Source organism: Saccoglossus kowalevskii, chromosome 13, assembly GCF_978046115.1.
Source record: "Saccoglossus kowalevskii chromosome 13, keSacKowa6.1, whole genome shotgun sequence".
NCBI lineage: Eukaryota > Metazoa > Hemichordata > Enteropneusta > Harrimaniidae > Saccoglossus > Saccoglossus kowalevskii.
Window position 1 is genome coordinate 22135334 of NC_140653.1, and position 25121 is coordinate 22160454.

Consider the following 25121-nt stretch of genomic DNA (forward strand, 5'->3'; position numbering starts at 1 on the left):
ATGGAGAACGTTTCATTGCGCCGCGAATCGAAACAAGTTGCCCTTCGAAAGCTATTCGGGCGAATGGTCAACAACTCTACCGCACACGGTATTCCTAACGCTGCCCGTGCCGAGTCCCTGCCGCGACGACTTTTTTGGTCAGTACTTTTTATGGTCGCTGTAGGGATGTTTTTATGGCAGTTTTCTGACCAGCTTGTTCGTTTCATTGACAGGCCCGTGAATGTGAAATTGAACATATCCTTCAGCAGGGAGCTAACATTCCCAGCGGTCACTGTGTGTAATCAGAACCCCATACGACAGTCTGCGATTGATTTCAATCAAGAACCCCAATCATCTCCACCGACTCAAAATCTCAACCAAACACTCAACGATACGGCGCTTGACGAGGATCTGGGCAACCACGGCGGAACTAATAATAACACAAACTCTCCTCCGTATAACACCAGAAGACGAAGACAAACCGCACAGACGAGCGGGGATCAAAGCGGGCAGGTAAGGCTTCGAAAAATCTCAATGTGCGATGTGGCGTTGACGCCATGCGTTTGCATTTAAATCGAAACAACAAACCATGCTTACACACTCCGCGATGACCACATAAAGCCATTGTCGCTTCGAGTGTCTGAAAATCGCCGTGTACATCAATTGTTATTTATTACGACACTAGTTTTACCGTCTTCCGACCATTGTACGTCTGGCCGAGACGATAGCATATAACAAATACAAATGCTAGACGCGCAGACACCGGACAATGAATAGCAATATCACAAACACGTCTATATAAAAACCAATAAGGTCGTACCTTCTATCATGCAAACTACCTGTCACGGGCACTTCCTTTGAAAATAACATTATATCCCGTAAACGCTCTACACAGCGACGATTTACTGTATTTGGGACCCCTCACATATGTAATATTAATAATATCGATTAGTGGCGTATTCATGTTAAGGTTAACGCACTATTTGTCAAGCAATAGTAAACTACGATTTAATTGTTTTGCTCATTGATAACATAGTAAGGGTTACTCCACAAATTTCCAGTCCTTATTTAAGTTTCCATATTTAAATGGACATTATATTTATCTGGTAACACTATAAGGGGTAATTCCTGCAACCAACAGCTATAAAGTATTCATTATAAATCTGATAATTTTGTTAATTTTATAACATGGCTTTTAGAATTAAAGACTACGTCGAGGTATGCGCGGACGTGCTAGTACATGCATCGTGGTACTTCGTATACATCGCTAGTGGACCGTCGTTTAACAGGGAGTTATGCGGTATAAGGTAGAGGATTACTCATGAATGAAAATATCCAAAATTTACCCATTTTGCAATAAACTATGCTCCCGGTAAACATAAGGATATTGACCTTTAAAAAGTTTGGGTCACTAACCTATTTTCCGATAAAATGGTGGTTGTATTTTTAGTGAATGGCGGCCATTTTGTTAGTATTAAAAGGCTTTCATCGGTTCCTATGGAGATATCATGGTGCCGTGCCTCAAATAGTTGACTGGTAATATAGGAAGAACAAAGTTTTATTTTATTCCATGGATTTCATTTGGTAACAGCACACGTTTCCATGGAACAATAGCTTCGCGGGTGTACACAATAAACTAATGAATGAGTGCACACAAATTACGATTTTTTGCTAGCCTAATAATACATTTACGATGTCCCATCTTCTCTATATTTGCGCACACATTCCATGTCGTAGCTACGTTGAAATTATATGTTGTTTTTACTGGTACCTGTTTTTCGATGGTTCGTTTATATAATAATTAATAATAACACATATATTTTATTTTTACAATATTGACTAAAACATATGTCGTAGAAAATAAATGTTGAATCATTCACATTCACAATTTATGTATTGATTAGATGCTGCCAACTTACGAATATAGTAATCAATATTTGTCCCTTTGTGGTGTCTTTCACACATTGTTTCTCGTAGTATGCTATAACATGATCCCGGGTTCACTGATGACACATATTTATTGATTCTCTACATACAAATTCTCTATTCTACAACTATAAGAAGTCGCACTTGTTTACATTTTGCGCGCATGTGCACCACAGCGATGTGTTGGAAAGAACCGGACGTTCGTATCATGGATTGTTTTCTCGGCTTGTGGCGCAGCTCTTATTATTAAACAATACATGTACGTGTTCCTTGTTAATTGAACAACCGATAAACAACGTTTACACAACAGATCATGATTGCGAGATGGTGCTGATCAGTGAGCATTATCTTTGTGTGTTTTATTAGCTTTCAAAATCCATTAACATTTTCATAATTGCTAGATGCAAGGCACATTGTAAGCTGTCACGTTAACTCAATTGTAAAGAAAATAATGGTTATTTTTCCGAACTAAAATAGTACATAGATAATGCTTTAGTTCCAGAAAAGCTTTCTATCATGATTGATGACCATATCCATCAATTCAAGCAACATAAATAAATAAACAAATAAACAAACTAGTACGAGGTCATTGTCATGGTGGAAGTCATTTAATAAAATGATTAAATTTTATTTTATTTTTTAGAATTTGATTTATTGCAATTACGTTCTATATATTTGATTAATGAAATACAACACCTGTACGTGAAATTTAGAGGGGGTTGTTCTCAACAAACCGACACCCAACAACATGGCCCTGCACTGCTTGTGTAGTATTAGACTGACTCGAGTGTGTAATCACATTATACTAGTTATGTTTGATATTGACGTGTCACAATTTGACATCTCTCATTAGAATGTGAGAACTGTGTTCTGATTCGATGACGTTTCATGTACTGTAAAATACTTTATTATAACAAGAATTAATTTCAGTCGAAAAGACATTTCGGCTGAATTTTATTTTCACTGATTTTTGATGAGTTGAATGTAAAATATAGAAAAAAAGTGCATTTTCACTGGATTTTATTTTCACTGATTCATACCTTCAGTGAAAATAGCGAAAATAAATTCCAAGTAAAAATCATTTTTTTTACAGAACTCTCAAATATGTGTATAGTTTTTGAACAGTATTATTACAGTATTATCTGAATTCATTCATTCATTCATTCATTCATTCAGGAATCTAAAAATGACCCCCCTCATCCGGATGGTGATAACGGTCCATCTGCGGGTAACAGAGATATGATACGGATCACTGAGATACTGACCGCCTTGCCTACATCGGAACGCATTACACTTGGCCACCAAGCTGATATGTTCATTGTCAACTGTACTTGGCAGGGAGAGCAATGTTACGCATCGTAAGTGTTAGCAGCCATCTTCCAATTTACAGTCAAAGCGGCACGAAGTGGTCGCATCGCGTCGAGTTCGATATGGGTCCCACGCACATGATTTATACAACGCGTGTAAAATGCATTGTTTGTTTGACTGCACGCCCTATGCAACTAGTTACGTTTACTAAGCTATTACGCAGGCTAAGCCAGTGACAGGGTTGACGTGATATTAACACAGCATTGAACATGTACTCTGTTTCAGTAATTTCACCACATTCAGCAATTCCATGTACGGCAACTGTTTTACCATCAACGGCCCGTCAGGTTATATCGATCCCTACTGGACGACCAGTTTCTCTGGCCCCATTTACGGTAAGTTCATTATGTGTTATGCATATTCTTTGATGTATTTCCGATATCAGACCCCCCATGATATCAAACCACTCGGCAATTTCATTGGTGCTTGCACGCAATTTGAAACTGTGACGCCATCGGTGGACAATCTCCGAAAACGATAAAACATTGCTCATGTGTTAAGTTGACCATTGTTAATGGCTTACCCGGGTAATTAAGGTAGTTCGCTACCAATAAAACATGAAAAAAATAATCACGGTAAATCATTCAATTATTGTGTTGTGATGATTCACTTACATATAGGAGAATGAAGGCTGTTAAGCGGCCATTTTTGAACATTCTCCATAGATTTTTCATATAAACTTTTATTTATTTATTTATTTATTTATTTATTTATTTATTTATTTATTTATTTATTTATTTATTTATTTATTTATTTATTTATTTATTTATTTATTTATTTATTTATTTATTTATTTATTTATTTATTTATTTATTTATTTATTTATTTATTTAGAAAAAAGATATTAACTTTAAATAAATATGCACATATCAATCAAAAAATGATACTAAATAAGATTGCACACATAGTCATAAATTACAAAGACCTAATCAATAAAAGGTTACTTGATTAAAAAAAAGATATCAATATTCCCGCGTTCGTGGAAATAAACATTTCAAGACATTTTGATTATTGATAGCGGCGCTTGATTTGTCTCACTTAAACTTCTCACTTGTTAATGTATGCTATGAGGTGTGTGTACATATATTATACTGACGTCACCATGTATCGTGATATACCTGCCGTGTTGTACTTTGATCTTTTTGATGTTGTTTTGTAAATGTTGTCTTAATATTGATTTTTCTTCATTTACCTGAAAATAATCAGCCATGACAATTCAAAGTCAAAATCTTCTGAAATATTCGCATTAAAACACGAAACAAACAACTGGTAACATAGTTTTATGAAACTTGGTACATATATGCGCTGGGATAATGCGCAGACCTGATTAGTTTTGTGTAAACAATAATGCATACTAATTACCTAATTTGCATAATGATTACTCAATTTTATGCTTTTCAAGTACTAATCATCGTATTGCAATGGTACTGAGACGTCACAAGACAATGCACAGATCTGATGAGGTTTAGATTAATATCTGTGCATATTAATTACCTAATTTGCATTATGAATGAACATATTTCAACGAAACTTGGTACATTGATGGTCTGTGACATTGCGCAGACCTTAATTAGTTTCACATTAAAATTGCTGCATATAAATTACCTGATTTGCATACTAATTAGTCAGTTTTTTGTCATCAATATCTCAAGAACTTATCATATTATTTCAATGAATCTTGGTATATAGTCTGCGGGTTGAAATCTATGCATAATATTGCTTAATTTGAATAATAATTACCCTGTTTTCAAATTATTGGATTTTAATAAGACTTGGTATATAAGTGCCTTAGAACAATGCATTAGTTTTAAATTCAAATTTGAGCATACTAATGGCATAATCATCACATTGCATTGACATTTGCTTGGAACATGCTCTGGGATAATCCACAGACATGATTAATTTAATAATGAAAAAACATGCATATTGATTAGCTAATTATTATTAGCCAATTTCTGATATCTACTTGTGGTAGAGATGCTCTGAAATAAATTAGACTGAAAACCACAGATGTGAAATCAAATGTATTTTCTGTATTATAAACTTCAATAATGTGAATCACATTGTTTTCATGTTGTACATCTCGAATAGCAGACAAATATTAGTTGCAAAGTTTCTTGTTTGGAAGGCTTATTAATTTGTAATATGTATTCAAACTTTTACCCGTGCTTATTATAAAATTCGCACACTGTCTTACACATTAAGGAACATTATTACTAGTATATAATTTTCTATAACGTGTGTTTTATAATTACATATTAAAACAACATATGGGGCATCGCTGGTTTCTGTATTTTTCAAAACATGTCGAGAAGAGTAATTCTACATTGAATTCAAAATTCAAAACAAATATAAACAAGCAGCCTATCGGCTGAGATAGCTCCGCTGTTAGCAATGCACATTTCAATTAAAGAACTGAAGACATCATTAGAAAATGAACAATATGAATAGTATCAAAGCAATCGGACTTACAGTTTTTAACAAGAAGTCAAAAATATCACTTTTTACCAAAAATTACAAAAATATTTACCAAAATTAGAGAATTGAAGATATTATCACGAAATGAACAAATCTGAGAAAGGTCTACATGTAGTATCTATATATGTAATATCAAAGCAATTGAACTATTGGTTTTTAACAAGAAGTCGAAAATATCACTTTTTACCAAAAATTACAAAAATATTTACCAAAATTAGAGAATTGAAAATATCATCACAAAATGAACAAATCTGAGAGAGGTCCACATGTAGTACCTATATATGTAATATCAAAGCAATCGGACTTGCGGTTTTTAACAAGAAGTCGAAAATATCACTTTTTACCAAAAATGACAAAAATATTCACCAAAAATAGAGAATTGAAGATATCATCACGAAATGAACAAATCTGAGATAAGTCTACATGTAGTTGCTATATATGTAATATCAAAGCAATTGAACTATTGGTTTTTAACAAGAAGTCGAAAATATCACTTTTTACCAAAAATTACAAAAATATTTACCAAAATTAGAGAATTGAAAATATCATCACAAAATGAACAAATCTGAGAGAGGTCCACATGTAGTACCTATATATGTAATATCAAAGCAATCGGACTTGCGGTTTTTAACAAGAAGTCGAAAATATCACTTTTTACCAAAAATGACAAAAAATATTCACCAAAAATAGAGAATTGAAGATATCATTACAAAATGAACAAATCTGAGAGAGGTCCACATGTAGTACCTATATATGTAGTATCAAATCAATTGGACTTGCGGTTTTTAACAAGAAGTCGAAAATATCACTTTTTACCAAAAATGACAAAAATATTCACCAAAATTAGAGAATTGAAGATATCAACATGAAATGAACAAACCTAAGAGAGGTCTACCCAAGGTACATATACACCAAGTATCAAAGCATTCAGGCTTGTAGTTTTCAAGAAGAAGTCGAAAAAGTAAAACATTGACACGGACGACGGACGACGACGGACGACGACGGACAATCACTCATATGATAAGCTCCGCTCGACAAAGTCGACAGCGGAGCTAAAAAAAATAGTGAGAAATGCTGTAAGAGTCAGTTTTTAGAACCAAGATAAATAGAGAAAACTATATACATGTAGTTTTTATTATTCAAAGGTCTCAGCCTACAGTTGTTTATTGAACAAGACGAATACATAAAGGGATACACGGCTATCGCAGGGGCCCGAATTGTTATTCACGACCAAGATAAAATGCCTTTCCCAGAGGACAATGGATTTACGATCGCACCGGGAGCGGCCACATCTATCGGTATAAGGAAGGTACGTTGCTGGCGAACACTCACTAACTAACCTTTCCACCACCAAACTTTCTCGCCCAAATTTGTCTGCTTTTTTTTCTCATATTCTTTAATATTTCTTGAAATTAACCCTAATTTTGGAGCATAATGTGGGTCAATTCCCAGTTTTTACTCAACTAATTTGGCTAGTTTGTTCCAATTTGGGGACTATTTTGTGAATTGTGATGAAAAAAGGGAGCTGGTGGGGAAAAGGTTAATGTAGTGTTTAATGCGCAGTCGTAGTAGGAACTATATAGACCCCATACGATATATATATATATATATACAACGCGTGTGTGCTGCACACGAAATTCTAAAGCGGCTGTTAAAATAGTGTAGCGCGTGTGAAACAGATGTAGTACATATTTCCTATGTAATAAAATAATATATTAAGTAAAATAACTATTATTATCGAATATCTATTTTTTTTTCTTGTTTCGTTTAGGTTCTAATCAGTCGGGAACCTGATCCATATTCTGACTGCGTTGAAGAAGGTGACAGTGACTACACCAATATTTATATGGATTCGTACGATGTGGGATACAGCGTACAGGCAAGTAGTCGTTGTTAAGCAGTCTACAGTGTATATGCGATCGTCCAGCAGTTCAAGCAAATGTTGAACAAAAAACTACTTAAGAAAGCGGGGAAATATTTGAACATTTTGTGAATGTAATTTTCGGGCAATCTTGAAAATATAATATGTATTATTGATACATTTATTGTTTTGGAAGGATGGAATTTCAGGTTTTCAAATTTCGACTTTTAATAATGAGAACTTGCGAATTATTGTGCGCAAGGCACTGATGAATATTGTTTTAACAAACGTGACATTCACTCGTAGGCATGTATGAAAGCGTGCTATCAGAGCGAAGTAATCAACAACTGTGGGTGCGCAGACCCGTTGTATCCTTTCCCATATGGTGTCTACGAGGCTTGCAAAACATCGAATTCCACGCAAAGTAAGTAGACCTGACCTGATTGTCGATATTATAATGATTATTGTTAAAACCATCCAAATAAATCAGCATTTCGTGTTTTGTCAGGATAACTGTTCCAATTATTGACTTGCTTCCTAACACGCAGTGTATTGTAAAGCGTTGGTAGAATATGACTATAGTACCGATGGGTTGGAGTGTGACTGTCCACAAGCCTGCTCGTAAGTACCCTGAAACCAATCGTATATTATTTGCAACTGTTTTATATATTTACTTATATACCCATAATTTTAAATTCTGCATGAATTCTAATAGCCCTGTTCATAAGGTGCAGGGGGCCTGTATCATGCACGTATATCATCAATTAGCTCTGTATACACCAGAGATAGAAAAGTAAAGAGACCCTGGTTGTGTTTATAGCGAATATTGATTTGGATGGTCGGCGTTTTTTAGAGACAACGCAAAGTTTCCCGAGATGCACGTCATCATATTGATATATCGCGTCACCATTCCTTATTTGGAATTTGTATTTCCCAATAAGGTAGAATGCATGTCAAGTTATCCGAAAATGTACTGATACTGGCTGTAAAATTGAATATAATGTGTATATAAGTGTTTCATTATGATCCTCAAATATTTGTTTTCAATTCACGCTTCTTCTCCAAATTCTCAATCCCTGGTCAAGAAACGCACATTCAGGTGCTAAGTAAGCGATATGTCAACTCAATTCAAAATGAGGCAATAAATTCTCTCACGCTTGTGAAAGTGTGCAAAATAGTGGTCTACCCGACTTTGAATGTAATTTGTTGCCATTTTATTATAACAAATTCTATGAGATATGGAATTAATTTTAACAAGTGCGATTATCGAACGTTGGAGCAAAATCGGATCTTTATTTTGGCGTTGCGAAGTTTATTCGATTTATTTCGATTTCTTGCTCGACCAATCAGAACAATGTATTCAGGCAATACAAAGGATTGTATAATATAATTGTTTTTGTTTTATTTCAGAGATGTCGGCTTCACTACAGAGACTTCCTCGGCAATGTGGCCGGCTAACAGTTACAAGGTGTGATACATTATGCTAATATTCATTATATAGGTTAAACCGTCCCCTCTGCGTTTGCGTAACATGTATGTATGTAACACGATGGAAATTACCAAGCTTTTGTTGTTTAAGTTGTAGTAATGCTAATCATGTCATTTATTATGTATATGTTTAGGAGACCTTGCTAAACTACCTGAAAGGGTCAAACAAAAAACTCGAATCGCTAGTAGGTGATGATCTGAAGAACGGTACCAACAGTGTCAGGTATGTCACGTGTGTGTATTTATTTAAAGCAGGGGGAGTCGTCACCTGCGCGTGCGTCAGATGGTCATACAAACAAGCGTCTACCCATGAGCCTTTGCGTTTTTAGCGTGTGTTGTTATAATCGCTTGGGACTCAATTCTCGCGCATGCGCGGGTGACGACCCTACCGCTTTAATATCGTCTACTGTATATGTTCATTGACCAGGTTTGACCAGCACTATTGCAATTGTGTTTCCTTTTTTAGACTCAACACAACTATTTTGGTCTCTTGTTCGATCGGACGAAAGCGAAAACAATATTTTGTTTTCAAGGCTAAATCAAAAGTGTGTACCCCTAAAGCTGTAACTATAGCGACAGCGTAGTAAATATTTTCTTCCTAACAAGATTAAAATTGGTAACACAACAATATATAGGCTTCATGGCAAATGATTTCTCCATAATGTCACTTCAAACACGAAATTACTAAGTATTTTCACTTGATTGCTTAATATTCTACATTATTAAATCACGAATTACTACGTCAAGACTATGAATAAATTCACAGTCACAGTTATCACTTCCGGGTCAAACTTAATATTGATCCCATGCTACCTGTACAACGCGCGTGTGAAATACATTGTTAACAAAAAAAACGTGTGCAGCATTTCTATCGTCGGGAGCGGACATCCGGGCATTTTCACCGCTTGGCAACCCTCGCGGTGAAAACAAAGGCCAACAACTCGCAAAAACCGGATGGTTGTTGTGACTCCCCTGAACAGTGTAACAAGATTAGCCCTACGTGTGTAACATATATAAATTTGGTTGTTCAGAATTGCTTCAAAGTTGAGTTTGTGTTGTTTTCTCGAATTTTCACCGGCTCGACCGGCGTTCCACAGCAGCGCGCACAGAGCCCATAGAAATGCATGGTACAGTGATGCGAGTCTTAGCAACGTGGAACGTCTGTGACGTAGCTCCGCCCCCGATCATCATTCAATTTTACCATATTTGAACAATCCATCAACGACGCAGATGACGACCTGCTACTAGTTTAATTACTCATGTGTATATTCCTGAGATACGAAACCGACAATCAACAAATATGAAATGAATCATAAGCCCAGAACTCACACAATACACATTCATTAATATAAAATTGTCAAGGCCAGTTTGTGAATATTTTATAACGTACAATGACACTATATAATTAGATAGAGGTAAACCCGCAAAAAACAAATAACAACCAGTAAAAAATATAATATGACTATATTGTGATACCCCAGACCATTCGTCCCGGTGTTATCGCTATCGCCACACGAGACTCCAGCTTGTCTTCTATACAATTTGACTGCGCACATCCCGAAAGTAGATGTAGCTGTGATTGGTGGAATACTAATGAGTTGAGTGTCAATCAAACGCCCACGCTATCTTTAGTAAACAAAGTCACGTGACACGCGCCATTTTAGTTTTGATTAGTTCCACGTGATTAGTTCATCGGATCGGAGTGTCGGTGCTCGCCATCCATAAATCAAATCAAAATGATTTCTAAGGAAATTGTCGCGTCAGCAGTGGACAGTATGTATTTCTTCGGTGTACTGATGCACGAATGCACCGTGACACGGTGTTTCTCGGGTGTCGCCATCGCTGAGAATGCCGCCGGCGCAATTTTTCACCCAACTCGCGATTCTGTTTTGCAACATTTTATCAATATTCCCTTTGACAAAATCGCCGACAAAAGCACCGCTTTGCTGATCTTTTGTTCTATAATTCTTAATGCAAACACCGACCCTAGTAGTAATTAGTAACGTCGCCTAGTACATATGAACGGTCGTCATTGCAAATCGAACATCCTTTTGAAATTTGGACGTCGGGCAGGCGATTTCAAGGCACCGCACTTAAATATTAGCAACATATTTTTCTGAGCGGTTGTTTATTCTCTTTCAAACGAGACATAAATGTGACGACATAGTCGATCCCTTATCCACCGCTAAGAATGCCGCAATGTTTCGTTCGTTTTGCAACATGCCACAAATCGTCGAAAAAAACACCACTTCGACGGAAGCTTGCGTAATAAGGGGGTTAAAACAAGAAAACAAATGCCATGTTTAATACATATCGACCTGTTTTACTTGCGAAAGATAACGGAACATGAACTCGTTTCGTGCGACTTCGGAACCCGAAGGAACACACCAACAACGTTGAATTTACCCGCTATCTTCCAAATATGGTATATTAATTTATTCAGTTGTTTATTTAGAGTGACGTCCGCGGTCGAATGCGATTGGCTATCGATGTCAGTGCAAAGGTCATATGAATATTAAAATTAAGTGGGCGGAAGGAAAATTGTATAGGAGACAAGCTGGAGTCTCGTGTGGCGATAGCGATAACACCGGGACGAATGGTCTGGGGTAATATTGTGATGGAAATTTAAATGAAGATGAAAAACAGTTTTTTTATTGGTTTGTCAACAACATAACACAGAAAGAAAATATTTTTTTTATATATATTCTGTTTAGAAAACACAACAAATCCAATAATTTATATTTTAAAAATCTCCATTGAAAGTAAGTATGTGAATTCATGAAAAAATAAATAATCCTACAGAAAATTAGCCAACAGATGATAAAGATACGCAACTTTAAAACGAGAGACATATTAAACCAAGAACATACGCTAAATTTGAAAAAAAAAATATATGAAATATATATAATCTGCATATTGTATTTGACGCCAAAGATTCGGCTTGTATATGTACATCACTATATGCCTGGAATCAACATTTCTTTTTTTTTGGGGGGGGGGGGGGTAGAGAAACGTAGTGTTTTGCGCGCAGCTTACATTGGCTAGGAGCATTTGCGTTCCATACAACGCCCTTTGGTTAACAGTTTGTACAAATGACGGAAGACGATGTCTCCTCAAAAACTATGCATATGTACTAAGGCCCTGGACATAGCAAAATGGTCATGAGATGTGTATTCCATTGGTAGAGTGAGTCTGATAATTGTCAAATCATCTGTTGTGCCATACAATCTTGTAGTCAAGTTCAAGCATATGTTTCCCATTTGAATACCAATATACTTTCTTGTGAAAAGGTTTCGCACCAGTCTTGTTCATAACAAAGTAGGTAGAATCTTACAGAGTAGATTTGGTAATCGTTGTCGTCCTAAGTAAATAGCTAGAATTTTCGAGCAATGACAATGGTGGAGTCATACCCAGGCCTAATATCTTTGTAACCACTACAGCCATTTTTGTTTAATAAACAAAATGCTAAATAAAAAAAATGTTTATAATGCGTCGTTTCACTTAATCATGGGTTGTAGTAGTATATTGGGAGGACAAAATCAAAAGTTACACTTCAAAACGATCTTCTTTAACAAAAAATTCCGGGAAAATTCTTTGGATATTTTTCAATATTCAAATTAACCAGTTTGATTCTATGGAAGGTTGAACTAAGATTGGCGGATCTTTTCACATGATACATCTCAGTTTAAAATTATATTTCAGAAGAGGCCTCGTACTTGCAATTGATCCTATACACATAGAACTCTGTTGTTTAACTATACAAAATTCACTATAATAAAAAAAATTAAAGCCGCAAGCGGCGTCACCGGGGCCCAAGCTGACAAGATTCTGTTTCATAATTAATGTGGTCACATGTTAGACAATCAGGTAGCTTGAATTATCAGTAACATGAGGTCAAAATGAAGTTGGTACCATGTATTTACCAGGTTTGGTTATCGAAATATGGTTTTCAGGATATATAATGAGCCATGTTCTTATGCACAATAATGAGATTACATAATCATATATAGCCATTTCTCATGTCAGTTACATCTTTCATTCAATGTCTTCATAATGACACTAGTTACATGTCCTGCTCTGCGACAGTGTTTTAGATATGACTGCTTTGCATATTAATGAGTTCACATGACCATATATGGTCATCTGTTATTTTAATCAAATCTCTTGTTCACTGTTGTCATAATAACACAGGATTCATCTTCGTAACTGCAACAGTGTTTAAGATATAATGGTTATGCATATTAATGAGTTCACATGACCATATATGGTCATCTGTTATTTTAATCAAATCTCAGGTTCACTGTTGTCATGATAACACAGGAATCATCTTCCTAACTACAACAGTGTTTGAGATATAATGGTTATGCATATTAATGAGTTCACATGACCATATATGGTAATCTGTTATTTCAATGAAATCAATTGTTAAATGTTGTCATAATAACACAGGTTTCATCTTCCTAACTCCAACAGTGATTGAGTTATAACAGTTATGCATATTAATTAGGTTAGAAGCCCCCACCCCTTAGGCGCCCAGCGAGAAAACCCAGCCACGTGCCATTCGGTTGAAAGAATGCATCTCAAGAGTAGAATGCACATATACAATTTTAGCCAAATCGGACTAATACAACACATGTAAATGCACAAGATTTGTTTTCATAAAATCCAAGATGGCGGCCAAACCATGTGACTGATCAAAATAATATTATTTTTCTCATATGGAGCTAAGGCCAGGCATGGTAAATATAAAAACATCTAGTAGATTGGTTGAATCACCTCTGAGAAACAAATGCCCAAACTTTTGGTCAATTTTGCTTAAAATCCAAGATGGCGGCCAAACCATGTGACTGATCTGAAATCTTTTTTAGGTTTCTGAAAGAGATTGATATAGAGATGCCATGACGCAATATTGAAAATAATCCCTCAAGTGTGGCATGAGTAAAAAAACTACTTCCTGTTTAGAAGAAACCCAAAATGGCGGCCAAACCATGTGACTAATCATAACAATTTTTTCAAACCTAAATGAGCTTCATATATAGAAGCTAAATTCTACATATGAGAGCATTCTGCTTGGTGGTTCTGAAGAAGAAGATTTTTAAGTGTTTTTTGCCGTTTTTAGGAAAAACAAAATGGCGGGGAAAAGTCACGTGACCGCTAAAGTTTTTATTGCTGATATTTATTACACATGAGTTGTACTATATACCATAAAAAAATCTAGACGCCTAGACCCTCAGAAAGTGGTCAAATAGCCACTTCCGGTTTTATTTCAATCCAATATGGCTGCCAAACTAATTGACCAATCGAAATTCTGAAAGCATGTTGCACTAGTTCACATTAGGGACTATCAGTATAGAGAGTTATCAGATCATTCTGTTCAACGGTTTTCTCAAACGGCTTGACGAAAAAAGTTACGGAAGAAAGAAGATGAAGAAAAAACCGGACAATAAGAATAGGGGCCTCGCCCTTTGGGCTTGGGCCCCTAATTAAAGCCGCAAGCGGCGTCACCGGGGCCCAAGCTGATAAGATTCTGTTTCATAATTAATGAGGTCAACATGTTAGACAATCAGATACGAGTAACTTGTATTATCAGTAACATGAGGTCGAAATGAAGTTGGTACCATGTATTTACCTGGTTTGGTTATCGAAATATGGTTTTCAGGATATATAATGAGCCATGTTCTTATGCACAATAATGAGATTACATAATCATATATAGCCAATTCTAATGTTAGTTGCATCTTTCATTCAATGTCTTCATAATGACACTCTTTACATGTCCTGCTCTGCGACAGTGTTTTAGATATGACTGCTTTGCATATTAATGAGTTTACATGATCATATATTGTCATCTGTTATTTTAATCAAACCTCTTGTTCACTGTTGTCATCATAACACAGTATTCATCTTCCTAACTGCAACAGTGTTTAAGATATAATGGTTATGCATATTAATGAGTTCACATGACCATATATGGTCATCTGTTATTTCAATCAAATCTCTTATTCAACGTTGTCATAATAACACAGGATTCGTCTTCCTAACTGCAACAGTGTTTAAGATATAATGGTTATGCATATTAATGAGTTCACATGACCATATATGGTCATCAGTTATTTTAATCAAATCTCAGGTTCACTGTTGTCATGATAACATAGGATTCATCTTCCTAACTGCAACAGTGTTTAAGATATAATGGTTATGCATATTAATGAAATCACATGACCATATATGGTCATCTGTTCTTTTAATCAAATTTCTTGTTCAACATTGTCATAATGACAAAGGATTCATCTTCCTAACTGCAACAGTGTTTGAGATATGATGGTTATGCATATTAATGAGTTCATATGACCATATATGGTCATCTGTTATTTTAATCAAATCTCTTGTTCACTGTTGTCATGATAACACAGGAATCATCTTCCTAACTACAAAAGTGCTTCAGATATAGCAGTTATGCATATTAATGAGGTTAGAAGCCCCCACCCCATGGGTGCGTAGCCACATGACCTAGCCATATGCCATTCAGGAGAAAGAATGTATCTAAAGAGTAGAATACACGTACAAAATTTTATTCCAATCGGACCAATACAACACATGTAATTGAACAATTTCTGTTTGCGCAATATCCAAGATGGCGGCCAAATCATGTGACTGATCAAAATTATTTTATTTTTCTCATATGGAGCTATGGCCAGAAATATTATTAATGAAAATATCTAGTAGATCGGTTGAAGCAGCTTTAAGAAACAAATGCCCAAACTTTCGGTCATTTTTATTTGAAATCCAAGATGGCGGCCAAACCATGTGACTGATCTCAAATCTTTTTTAGGTTTCTGAAAGAGTTTGATATAGAGATGCCATACAGCAATATTCAGGATAATCCCTCAAGTGTTGCCAGAGTAAAAAACTACTTCCTGTTTAGAAGAAATCTAAAATGGTGGCCAAACCACGTGACCAATCGTAATAATTTTTTTCAAACATAAATGGGATTCATATATAGAAGCTAAATACTACATATGAGAGCATTCTGCTTGGTGGTTCTGAAGAAGAAGATTTTTAAGTGTTTTTTGCCGTTTTTAGGAAAAACAAAATGACGGGAAAAGTCACATGACCGCTAAAGTTTTTATTGCTGATATCTATTACACATGAGTTGTACTATATACCATAAAAAAATCTAGACGCCTAGACCCTCAGAAAGTGGTCAAACAGTCACTTCCGGTTTTATTTCAATCCTATATGGCTGCCAAACTAATTGACCAATCGAAATTCTGAAAGCATGTTGCACCAGTTCACATTAGGGACTATCAGTATAGAGCATTATCAGATCATTCTGTTCAGCGGTTTTCTCAAACGGCTTGACGAAAAAAGTTACGGAAGAAAGAAAGAAAGAAAGAAGAAAGAATTAAAGCCGCAAGCGGCGTCACCGGGGCCCAAGCTGACAAGATTCTGTTTCATAATTAATGTGGTCACATGTTAGACAATCAGGTAGCTTGAATTATTAGTAACATGAGGTCAAAATGAAGTTGGTACCATGTATTTACCAGGTTTGGTTATCGAAATATGGTTTTCAGGATATATAATGAGCCATGTTCTTATGCACAATAATGAGATTACATAATCATATATAGCCATTTCTAATGTCAGTTACATCTTTCATTCAATGTCTTCATAATGACACTAGTTACATGTCCTGCTCTGCGACAGTGCTTAGATATGACTGCTTTGCATATTAATGAGTTCACATGACCATATATGGTCATCTGTTATTTTAATCAAATCTCTTGTTCACTGTTGTCATAATAACACAGGATTCATCTTCCTAACTGCAACAGTGTTTAAGATATAATGGTTATGCATATTAATGAGTCACATGACCATATATGGTCATCTGTTATTTTAATCAAATCTCTTGTTCACTGTTGTCATAATAACACAGGATTCATCTTCCTTACTGCAACAGTGTTTAAGATATAATGAGTTCACATGACCATATATGGTCATCTGTTATTTTAATCAAATCTCTTGTTCACTGTTGTCATGATAACACAGGAATCATCTTCCTAACTACAACAGTGTTTGAGATATAATGGTTATGCATATTAATGAGTTCACATGACCATATATGGTAATCTGTTATTTTAATGAAATCAATTGTTTAATGTTGTCACAATAACACAGGTTTCATCTTCCTAACTCCAACAGTGCTTGAGATATATCAGTTATGCATATTAATGAGGTTAGAAGCCCCCACCCCTTAGGCGCTTGGCGACAAAACCCAGCCACGTGCCATTCGGTTGAAAGAATGCATCTCATGAGTAGAATGCACATGTACAATTTTAGCCAAATCGGACCAATACAACACATGTAAATGCACAAGGTTTGTTTTCATAAAATCCAAGATGGCGGCCAAACCATGTGACTGATCAAAATAATATTATTTTTCTCATATGGAGATCAGGCCAGGCATGGTAAATATAAAAACATCTTGTAGATTAGTTGAATCACCTCTGAGAAACAAATGCCCAAACTTTTGGTCAATTTTGCTTAAAATCCAAGATGGCGGCCAAACCATGTGACTGATCTGAAATCTTTTTTAGGTTACTGAAAGGGATTGATATACAGATGCCATGAAGCAAAATTGAAAATAATCCCTCAAGTTTTGCCAGAGTAAAAAACTACTTCCTGTTTAGAAGAAACCCAAAATGGCGGCCAAACCATGTGACCAATCATAACAATTTTTTCAAACGTAAATGGGATTCATATATAGAAGCCAAATACTACATATGAGAGCATTCTGCATCGTGGTTCTGAAGAAGAAGATTTTCAAGTGTTTTTTGCCGTTTTTAGGAAAAACAAAATGGCGGGAAAAGTCACATGACCGCTAAAGTTTTTATTTCTGATATTTATTACACATGAGTTGTACTATATACCATAAAAAAATCTAGACGCCTAGACCCTCAGAAAGTGGTCAAACAGCCACTTCCGGTTTTATTTCAATCCAATATGGCTGCCAAACTAATTGGCCAATCAAAATTCTGAAAGCATGTTGCACCAGTTCACATTAGGGACTATCAGTATAGAGCATTATCAGACCATTCCGTTCAGCGGTTTTCTCAAACGGCTTGACGAAAAAAGTTACGGAAGAAAGAAAGAAAGAAATATGACTGCTTTGCATATTAATGAGTTCACATGACCATATATGGTCATCTGTTATTTTTAATCAAATCTCTTGTTCACTGTTGTCATAATAACACAGGATTCATCTTCCTAACTGCAACAGTGTTTAAGATATAATGGTTATGCATATTAATGAGTTCACATGACCATATATGGTCATCTGTTATTTTAATCAAATCTCTTGTTCACTGTTGTCATAATAACACAGGATTCATCTTCCTAACTGCGACAGTGTTTTAGATATGACTGCTATGCATATTAATGAGTTCACATGACCATATATGGTTATCTGTTATTTTAATCAAATCTCTTGTTCACTGTTGTCATAATGACACAGGATTTATCTTCCTAACTGCGACAGTGTTTAATATATAATGGTTGTGCATATTAATGAGTTCACATGACCATATATGGTTATCTGTTATTTTAATCAAATCTCTTGTTCACTGTTGTCATAATGACACAGGATTCATCTTCCTAACTGCAACAGTGTTTGAGATATAACGATTACGCATATTAATGAGCTCACGTGACTATATATGGTCATCTGTTATTTTAATCAAATCTTTTGTTCAATGTTGTCATAATAACACAGGTTTCCACTTCCTAACTGCAACAGTGTTTGAGATATGACAGTTATGCATATTAATGAGCTCACATGACCATATATGGTCATTTGTTATTTTAATCGAATCTCTTGTTCAAGGTTGTCATAATAACACAGGATTCATCATCCTAACTACAACAGTGCTTGAGTCATAACAGTTATGCATATTAATGAGGTTAGAAGCCCCCACCCCATGGGTGCCTAGCCACGTGGCCTAGCAGTGTGCTATTGGGGCAAAATGATGCATCTGATGACACAAATGCACATACAAAATTTGAAAGAAATCAGACTAATACAAAACATGTAGTTGCATAATTTCTATTTTCACAAAATCCAAGATGGCGGCCAAACCACGTGACTGATCAAAATAATATTATTTTTCTCGTATGCAGCTAAGGCCAGGCATGGTAAATATAAAAAACATCTAGTAGATTGGTTGAATCGTCTCTGAGAAACAAATACCCAAACTTTTGGTCAATTTTGCTTAAAATCCAAAATGGCGGCCAAACCATGTGACTGATCTGAATTTTTTTTTAGGTTTCTGAAAGGGCTTGATACACAGATGCCATGAAGCAAAATTGAAAATATTCCCTCAAGTGTTGCCAGAGTAAAAAACTACTTCCTGTTTAGAAGAAATCCAAAATGGTGGCCAAACCACGTGACCAATCGTAAACATTTTTTCAAACGTAAATGGGATTCATATATAGAAGCTAAATACAACATATGAGAGCATTCTGCTAGGTGGTTCTGAAGAAGAAGATTTTTAAGTGTTTTTTGCCGTTTTTAGCAAAAACAAAATGGCGGGAAAAGTCACGTGACCGCTAAAGTTTTTATTGCAGATATCTATTACACATGAGTTGTACTATATACCATAACAAAATCTAGACGCCTAGACCCTCAGAAAGTGGTCAAACAGCCACTTCCGGTTTTATTTCAATCCAATATGGCTGCCAAACTAATTGACCAATCTAAATTCTGAAAGCATGTTGCACCAGTTCACATTAGGGACTATCAGTATAGAGCATTATCGGATCATTCTGTTCAGCGGTTTTCTCAAACGGCTTGACGAAAAAAGTTACGGAAGAAAGAAGAAGAATTAAAGCCGCAAGCGGCGTCACCGGGGCCCAAGCTGATAAGATTCTGTTTCATAATTAATGAGGTCACATGTTAGACAATCAGGTAGCTTGAATTATCAGTAACTTGAGGTCGAAATGAAGTTGGTACCATGTATTTACCTGGTTTGGTTATCGAAATATGGTTTTCAGGATATATAATGAGCCATGTTCTTATGCACAATAATGAGATTACATAATCATATATAGCCATTTCTAATGTCAGTTACATCTTTCATTCAATGTCTTCATAATGACACTGGTTACATGTCCTGCTCTGCGACAGTGTTTCAGATATGACTGCTATGCATATTAATGAGTTTACATCACCATATATGGTCATGTGTTATTTTAATCAAATCTCTTGTTCACTGTTGTCATTATAACACAGGATTCATCTTCCTAACTGCAACAGTGTTTAAGATATAATGGTTATGCATATTAATGAGTTCACATGACCATATATGGTCATCTGTTATTTTAATCAAATCTCTTGTTCACTGTTGTCATAAAAACACAGGATTCATCTTCCTAACTGCAACAGTGTTTAAAATATAATGGTTATGCATATTAATGAGTTCACATGACCATATATGGTCATCTGTTATTTTAATCAAATCTCTTGTTCAACGTTGCCATAATAACACAGGATTCATCACCCTAACTGCGACAGTGTTTGAGTTATAACAGTTATGCATATTAATGAGGTTAGAAGCCCCCACCCCATGGGTGCCCAGCCACGTGGCCTAGCAGTGTGCTATTGGGGCAAAATGATGCATCTGATGACACAACTGCACATACAAAATTTGAAAGAAATCAGACTAATACAAAACATGTAGTTGCATAATGTCTATTTTCACAAAATCCAAGATGGCGGCCAAACCATGTGACTGATCAAAATAATATTATTTTTCTCATATGGAGCTAAGGGCAGGCATGGTAAATATAAAAACATCTAGTAGATTGGTTGAATCGTCTCTGAGAAACAAATACCCAAACTTTTTGTCAATTTTGCTTAAAATCCAAAATGGCGACCAAACCATGTGACTGATCTGAATTTTTTTTAAGATTTTTGAAAGGGTTTAATACACTGATGCCATGAAGCAAAATTGAAAATAATCCCTCAAGTGTTGCCAGAGTAAAAAACTACTTCCTGTTTAGAAGAAATCCAAAATGGTGGCCAAACCACATGACCAATCGTAAAAAAATGTTCAAACATAAATGGGATTCATATATAGAAGCTAAATACTACATATGAGAGCATTCTACTTGGTGGTTCTGAAGAAGAAGATTTTTAAGTGTTTTTTGCCGTTTTTAGGAAAAACAAAATGGCGGGAAAAGTCACATGACCGCTAAAGTTTTTATTGCTGATATTTATTACACATGAGTTGTACTATATACCACAAAAAAATCTAGACGCCTAGACCCTCAGAAAGTGGTCAAACAGCCACTTCCGGTTTTATTTCAATCCAATATGGCTGCCAAACTAATTGACCAATCAAAATTCTGAAAGCACGTTGCACCAGTTCACATTAGGGACTATCAGTATAGAAAATTATCAGACCATTCCGTTCAGCGGTTTTCTCAAACGGCTTGACGAAAAAAGTTACGGAAGAAAGAAAGAAAGAAGAAAGAAGAAAAAACCGGACAATAAGAATAGGGGCCTCGCCCTTCAGGCTTGGGCCCCTAATAAGTGTTTGAAGGCTCAACAACATTTATTTAGTAAAGAAACAGTCGAGAGTATATATATTACGAGTTTTTTTATTCACGATTTAATTGTTAATTGACTCATGAAATCTATTTTAATTTATTTGTCCAATATTACATAACTTGTTTAAGCTAAGGGGAAATAATGCGATGTAAATTAAACAGTAAGTTAAACAAATAACATAGAGAGGCCTACATGGTCATTCTCTGACATAATATGGAAATTAGGGGTGGAACATCCAAAAATGTTTGGTGTGAAGATTTTGTGTTCTTGTTCAGTATTTGAACCCATCCTAGTCCCGTTCCATGCGATGTATACAACACGTGCAAAAAATATTTGCGTTTTCACGAAATTCACACGCTAGCTGCACGATGCCTTTATGGTTCGTTGTCTGACGTCTGGTGCACTGCGTCATGTCTGGCGCTGCGTGACGACTGCGACCATTCTCATTCTCAGAGTTAATTGCGGTTAGAACACCAAAAGTATCTCTTCCATCGAATTCGATACGTGTTAATTATCATCACTGAGCAAAGAAATCTCCTTCCCATAGGTCTTTGTGCTTTACGCAATAGTACCTCTGCCACAGACAAACTTCAATTTTGTGGTCAGTCACCTCACTACGTACCGCCATTTCCCCGTAGTTGTTTCATTTGAAACCGAAGTTAATGCCTGACTTCTGTAAAAACGTAAATACAAACAATTTTATCGCGGACTACGTTTTGCAAGGTAATGTTATTGTAGTGAAATGGCGCACGTGATACATTAACACTTGGAAGAAATAACGTTCCGCTAGTGTATATGGTCGGGAAAGAAACATTTTACACAAATTTAATTCGAAGGGATTTCCCGCCACACACTGCCATTTTGTGATGGGACGCTAAATAAATATTACTACACATATTCCTGTTTTTGTTATTCAAGGGCTCTCTGTTGATTTCTTCTTACTGGTAAACAAGTTTTAAAATATGTTATTGATAGCTGACAATAAAACAGTTATAATTTACAAAGAAATAATTTCATCACGGCATGAAGCGGTTACTACGGTGTTGCTCGGTTCTTCAAGTTAACCGTCATGCCAATTGCCTGGCGAAGAAATATAAAAAAAACGAAAACATTTCGTGGTATTGACTCGACCATGGATGTACTAAGAAGTACATCCATGACTCGACCTACTTTGAATTCGATTGTGTTCAGGAAAGTAAACAATGAGCTTCTCACTTTGAAAAAAGCCAGAATCTACAAACATCGCGTACGCATTCGTCAGCATGACATTGCTTTAGTGGACATTTTTAAAATAGTACCCCTGTTATGCATTGACCAATCAGCGACGAGCATAAGATCGTGTGGTGGTAGAGATTTGTTTATAGAAATAGAACTCTTCGTCGCGATTATTGCGCGCTGTTTGACGGCAATGGCGCGCTGATTGACTGTAGCGTGCTGTTTTGAGCTGTGGTGTTTTAATAAGCCAATGAACTATTCGCTTTATCTACAGCGAGAATCTCCTTCGAGTCGATATATATTACCAAGAATTAAACTATGAAGTTATTGAGCAAGAACCGGCATATCTAGTAAGTAAAGACGAAATATTCCCGTTCCGAATTATATTTCGATTACATAATCGACCGCATTAGATAAAAGATTTTTAATTAGTATTTTAAATTCACAACAAATGGGGCATCTTTTTTGAGAGATTTACTATAAACTACTACTGTATAATATGACGAGCAACCACACGACCAAACACAGCTGTCGTTTTGAAGTGACATTGCCTTGGGGGTTGGATAAGTAGTGAGCAGAATTTGGCGAGCAAAATGTCGATGAGCTAAGTTCGGTGAGCAAAATCTAATAAAGAAACCTTGTCGGAAATGGTGAGCAAAATAAAAAATTAAAACAGAATAAGGGTTGATCATTTGGAATCTCGAGAGAGAATCTGTTCACGTACACATGTTAGTATATTTATTTCAGTACCACGTTTGAAAAGAAAATGACTTTTTAAATATACATATTAAATACTTGGATGCCATTTAGTTTAGTTCAAAGTATAATCCCTCAAAATGAAACTTTGCTCACCATCTTTGTGTACGACAAGATTTTTTTATCTGATATATCGAGCGAAATTCCGTGATTTTATTCGCCCCCATTGCTTTTACCCATTAACGTCACATTTACACCACATACGGACGCGCTTCTCATGGGAAGTGAATATACTATATGCTAATAATAATATAACAAAAGAATAATTCCCGTTGAAAGTGTCACCAGTATATATTAACCAATTTAATTTATATTTTCAGTTCAGTGATTTGGGAAGTGACTTCGGGGGACTTATCGGATTATGGATTGGAGTATCGATTCTCACATGCTTCGAGTTTTTGGAACTTATCTTCGATTTTTGTCACGTGTTCTGCTCGAAAGGTGCATTGGCCGTGAACCGAACGACAGATATATCTGCAGTCTCAGGGGGAGATATATTTTTTCGTGACAAGTATGGCAATGATCCTGCACTGACTCTAAATGACAGGTCCTCCAATAAACCACGGATGAATATCAATAACAGAACAACATATGTTCCTGAAACAAATGCACAGAGTTTATACATTCCTCAATACAGCATGAAGATATATGAACCTGGATTGTTAAACACATCATAACATTATTGCCACCGTGGTTATTACCGAGTTGAATGTAACAGTGATGTACAACGTGTCTTGTCTATGCTTTCAGTGAACTAACTTCTATACAATTCGCGTGCAATCGTGCTTTACGCAATTTACAGTAACTAAGAATGTTATTTCTAAACAATTTTCAGTAGCTGCTGGTCATATATTGTTATATTTATTGTAAATGCCAGCTGAAAATAGTTCACCCAAGTTATCTACTCTAGCACTGACACATAGAATCTGCGCGTTTGCTAATGTAACCGACCCAAAACTGAATCTATATACGTTGGGTCTCGGTCTCGCGTGAAGTACAGTAGTACAGTAACTGGTTATCCATGCACGAACTTGAGTGGTCAGTCTGGCCGGCACTGGCGTCATTTACGTTATACCTACTTACGATATTGTAAACCAATCCGAATTATATATTCTGTGAGGATTCATTTTTCAAATTCGGGGTTACTGACGTCAAGTAGAGTAATTCAGAATTGTTGATATTGAATATAGATAAGTTTTTGTTTTTTTTGTTTGTTTATCAGCTGCCGTGGTTGCGCAGGTCGAATCGTCGTTGTTTCGCCTTCATTTTTCAGTCATTTTCATGCATTTTGAAGCAGATATTTTACTATGCCAGCCTTGGTTCTGTTCCGAATATATCGATTCTATGGTGTAGGCATCCACATACAAGTTTACGAACTTTTCGTAAAATTCAGTAAACGTGTTTTTTATTACACAATAAAGTTGGACAAAATACAATTCA

At 35.8% G+C, this 25121-nt stretch overlaps 1 protein-coding gene across 1 annotated transcript; it reads left to right on the top strand.

Annotated features, from left to right (window-relative positions):
• LOC102802084 (epithelial sodium channel subunit alpha-like) lies at positions 1-25121 on the top strand. The gene is made up of 11 exons (XM_006813281.2): positions 1-492; positions 3082-3263; positions 3499-3608; positions 6897-7060; positions 7523-7630; positions 7919-8036; positions 8161-8233; positions 9023-9080; positions 9235-9323; positions 23200-23275; positions 24002-25121. Exons 1-11 carry the CDS (start codon positions 1-3, stop codon positions 24356-24358), a joined length of 1827 nt encoding a protein of 608 aa, XP_006813344.1. The 3' UTR covers positions 24359-25121.

Bases quoted from the DNA above. Each gene is read 5' to 3' on its own strand.
- LOC102802084 (XM_006813281.2), top strand. From the start codon at position 1: ATGGAGAACGTTTCATTGCGCCGCGAATCGAAACAAGTTGCCCTTCGA. The intron at 3,609-6,896 runs GTAAGTTCATTA...TATTATTCAAAG, and splicing joins TTTCTCTGGCCCCATTTACG to GTCTCAGCCTACAGTTGTTT. The intron at 8,037-8,160 runs GTAAGTAGACCT...CCTAACACGCAG, and splicing joins AACATCGAATTCCACGCAAA to TGTATTGTAAAGCGTTGGTA.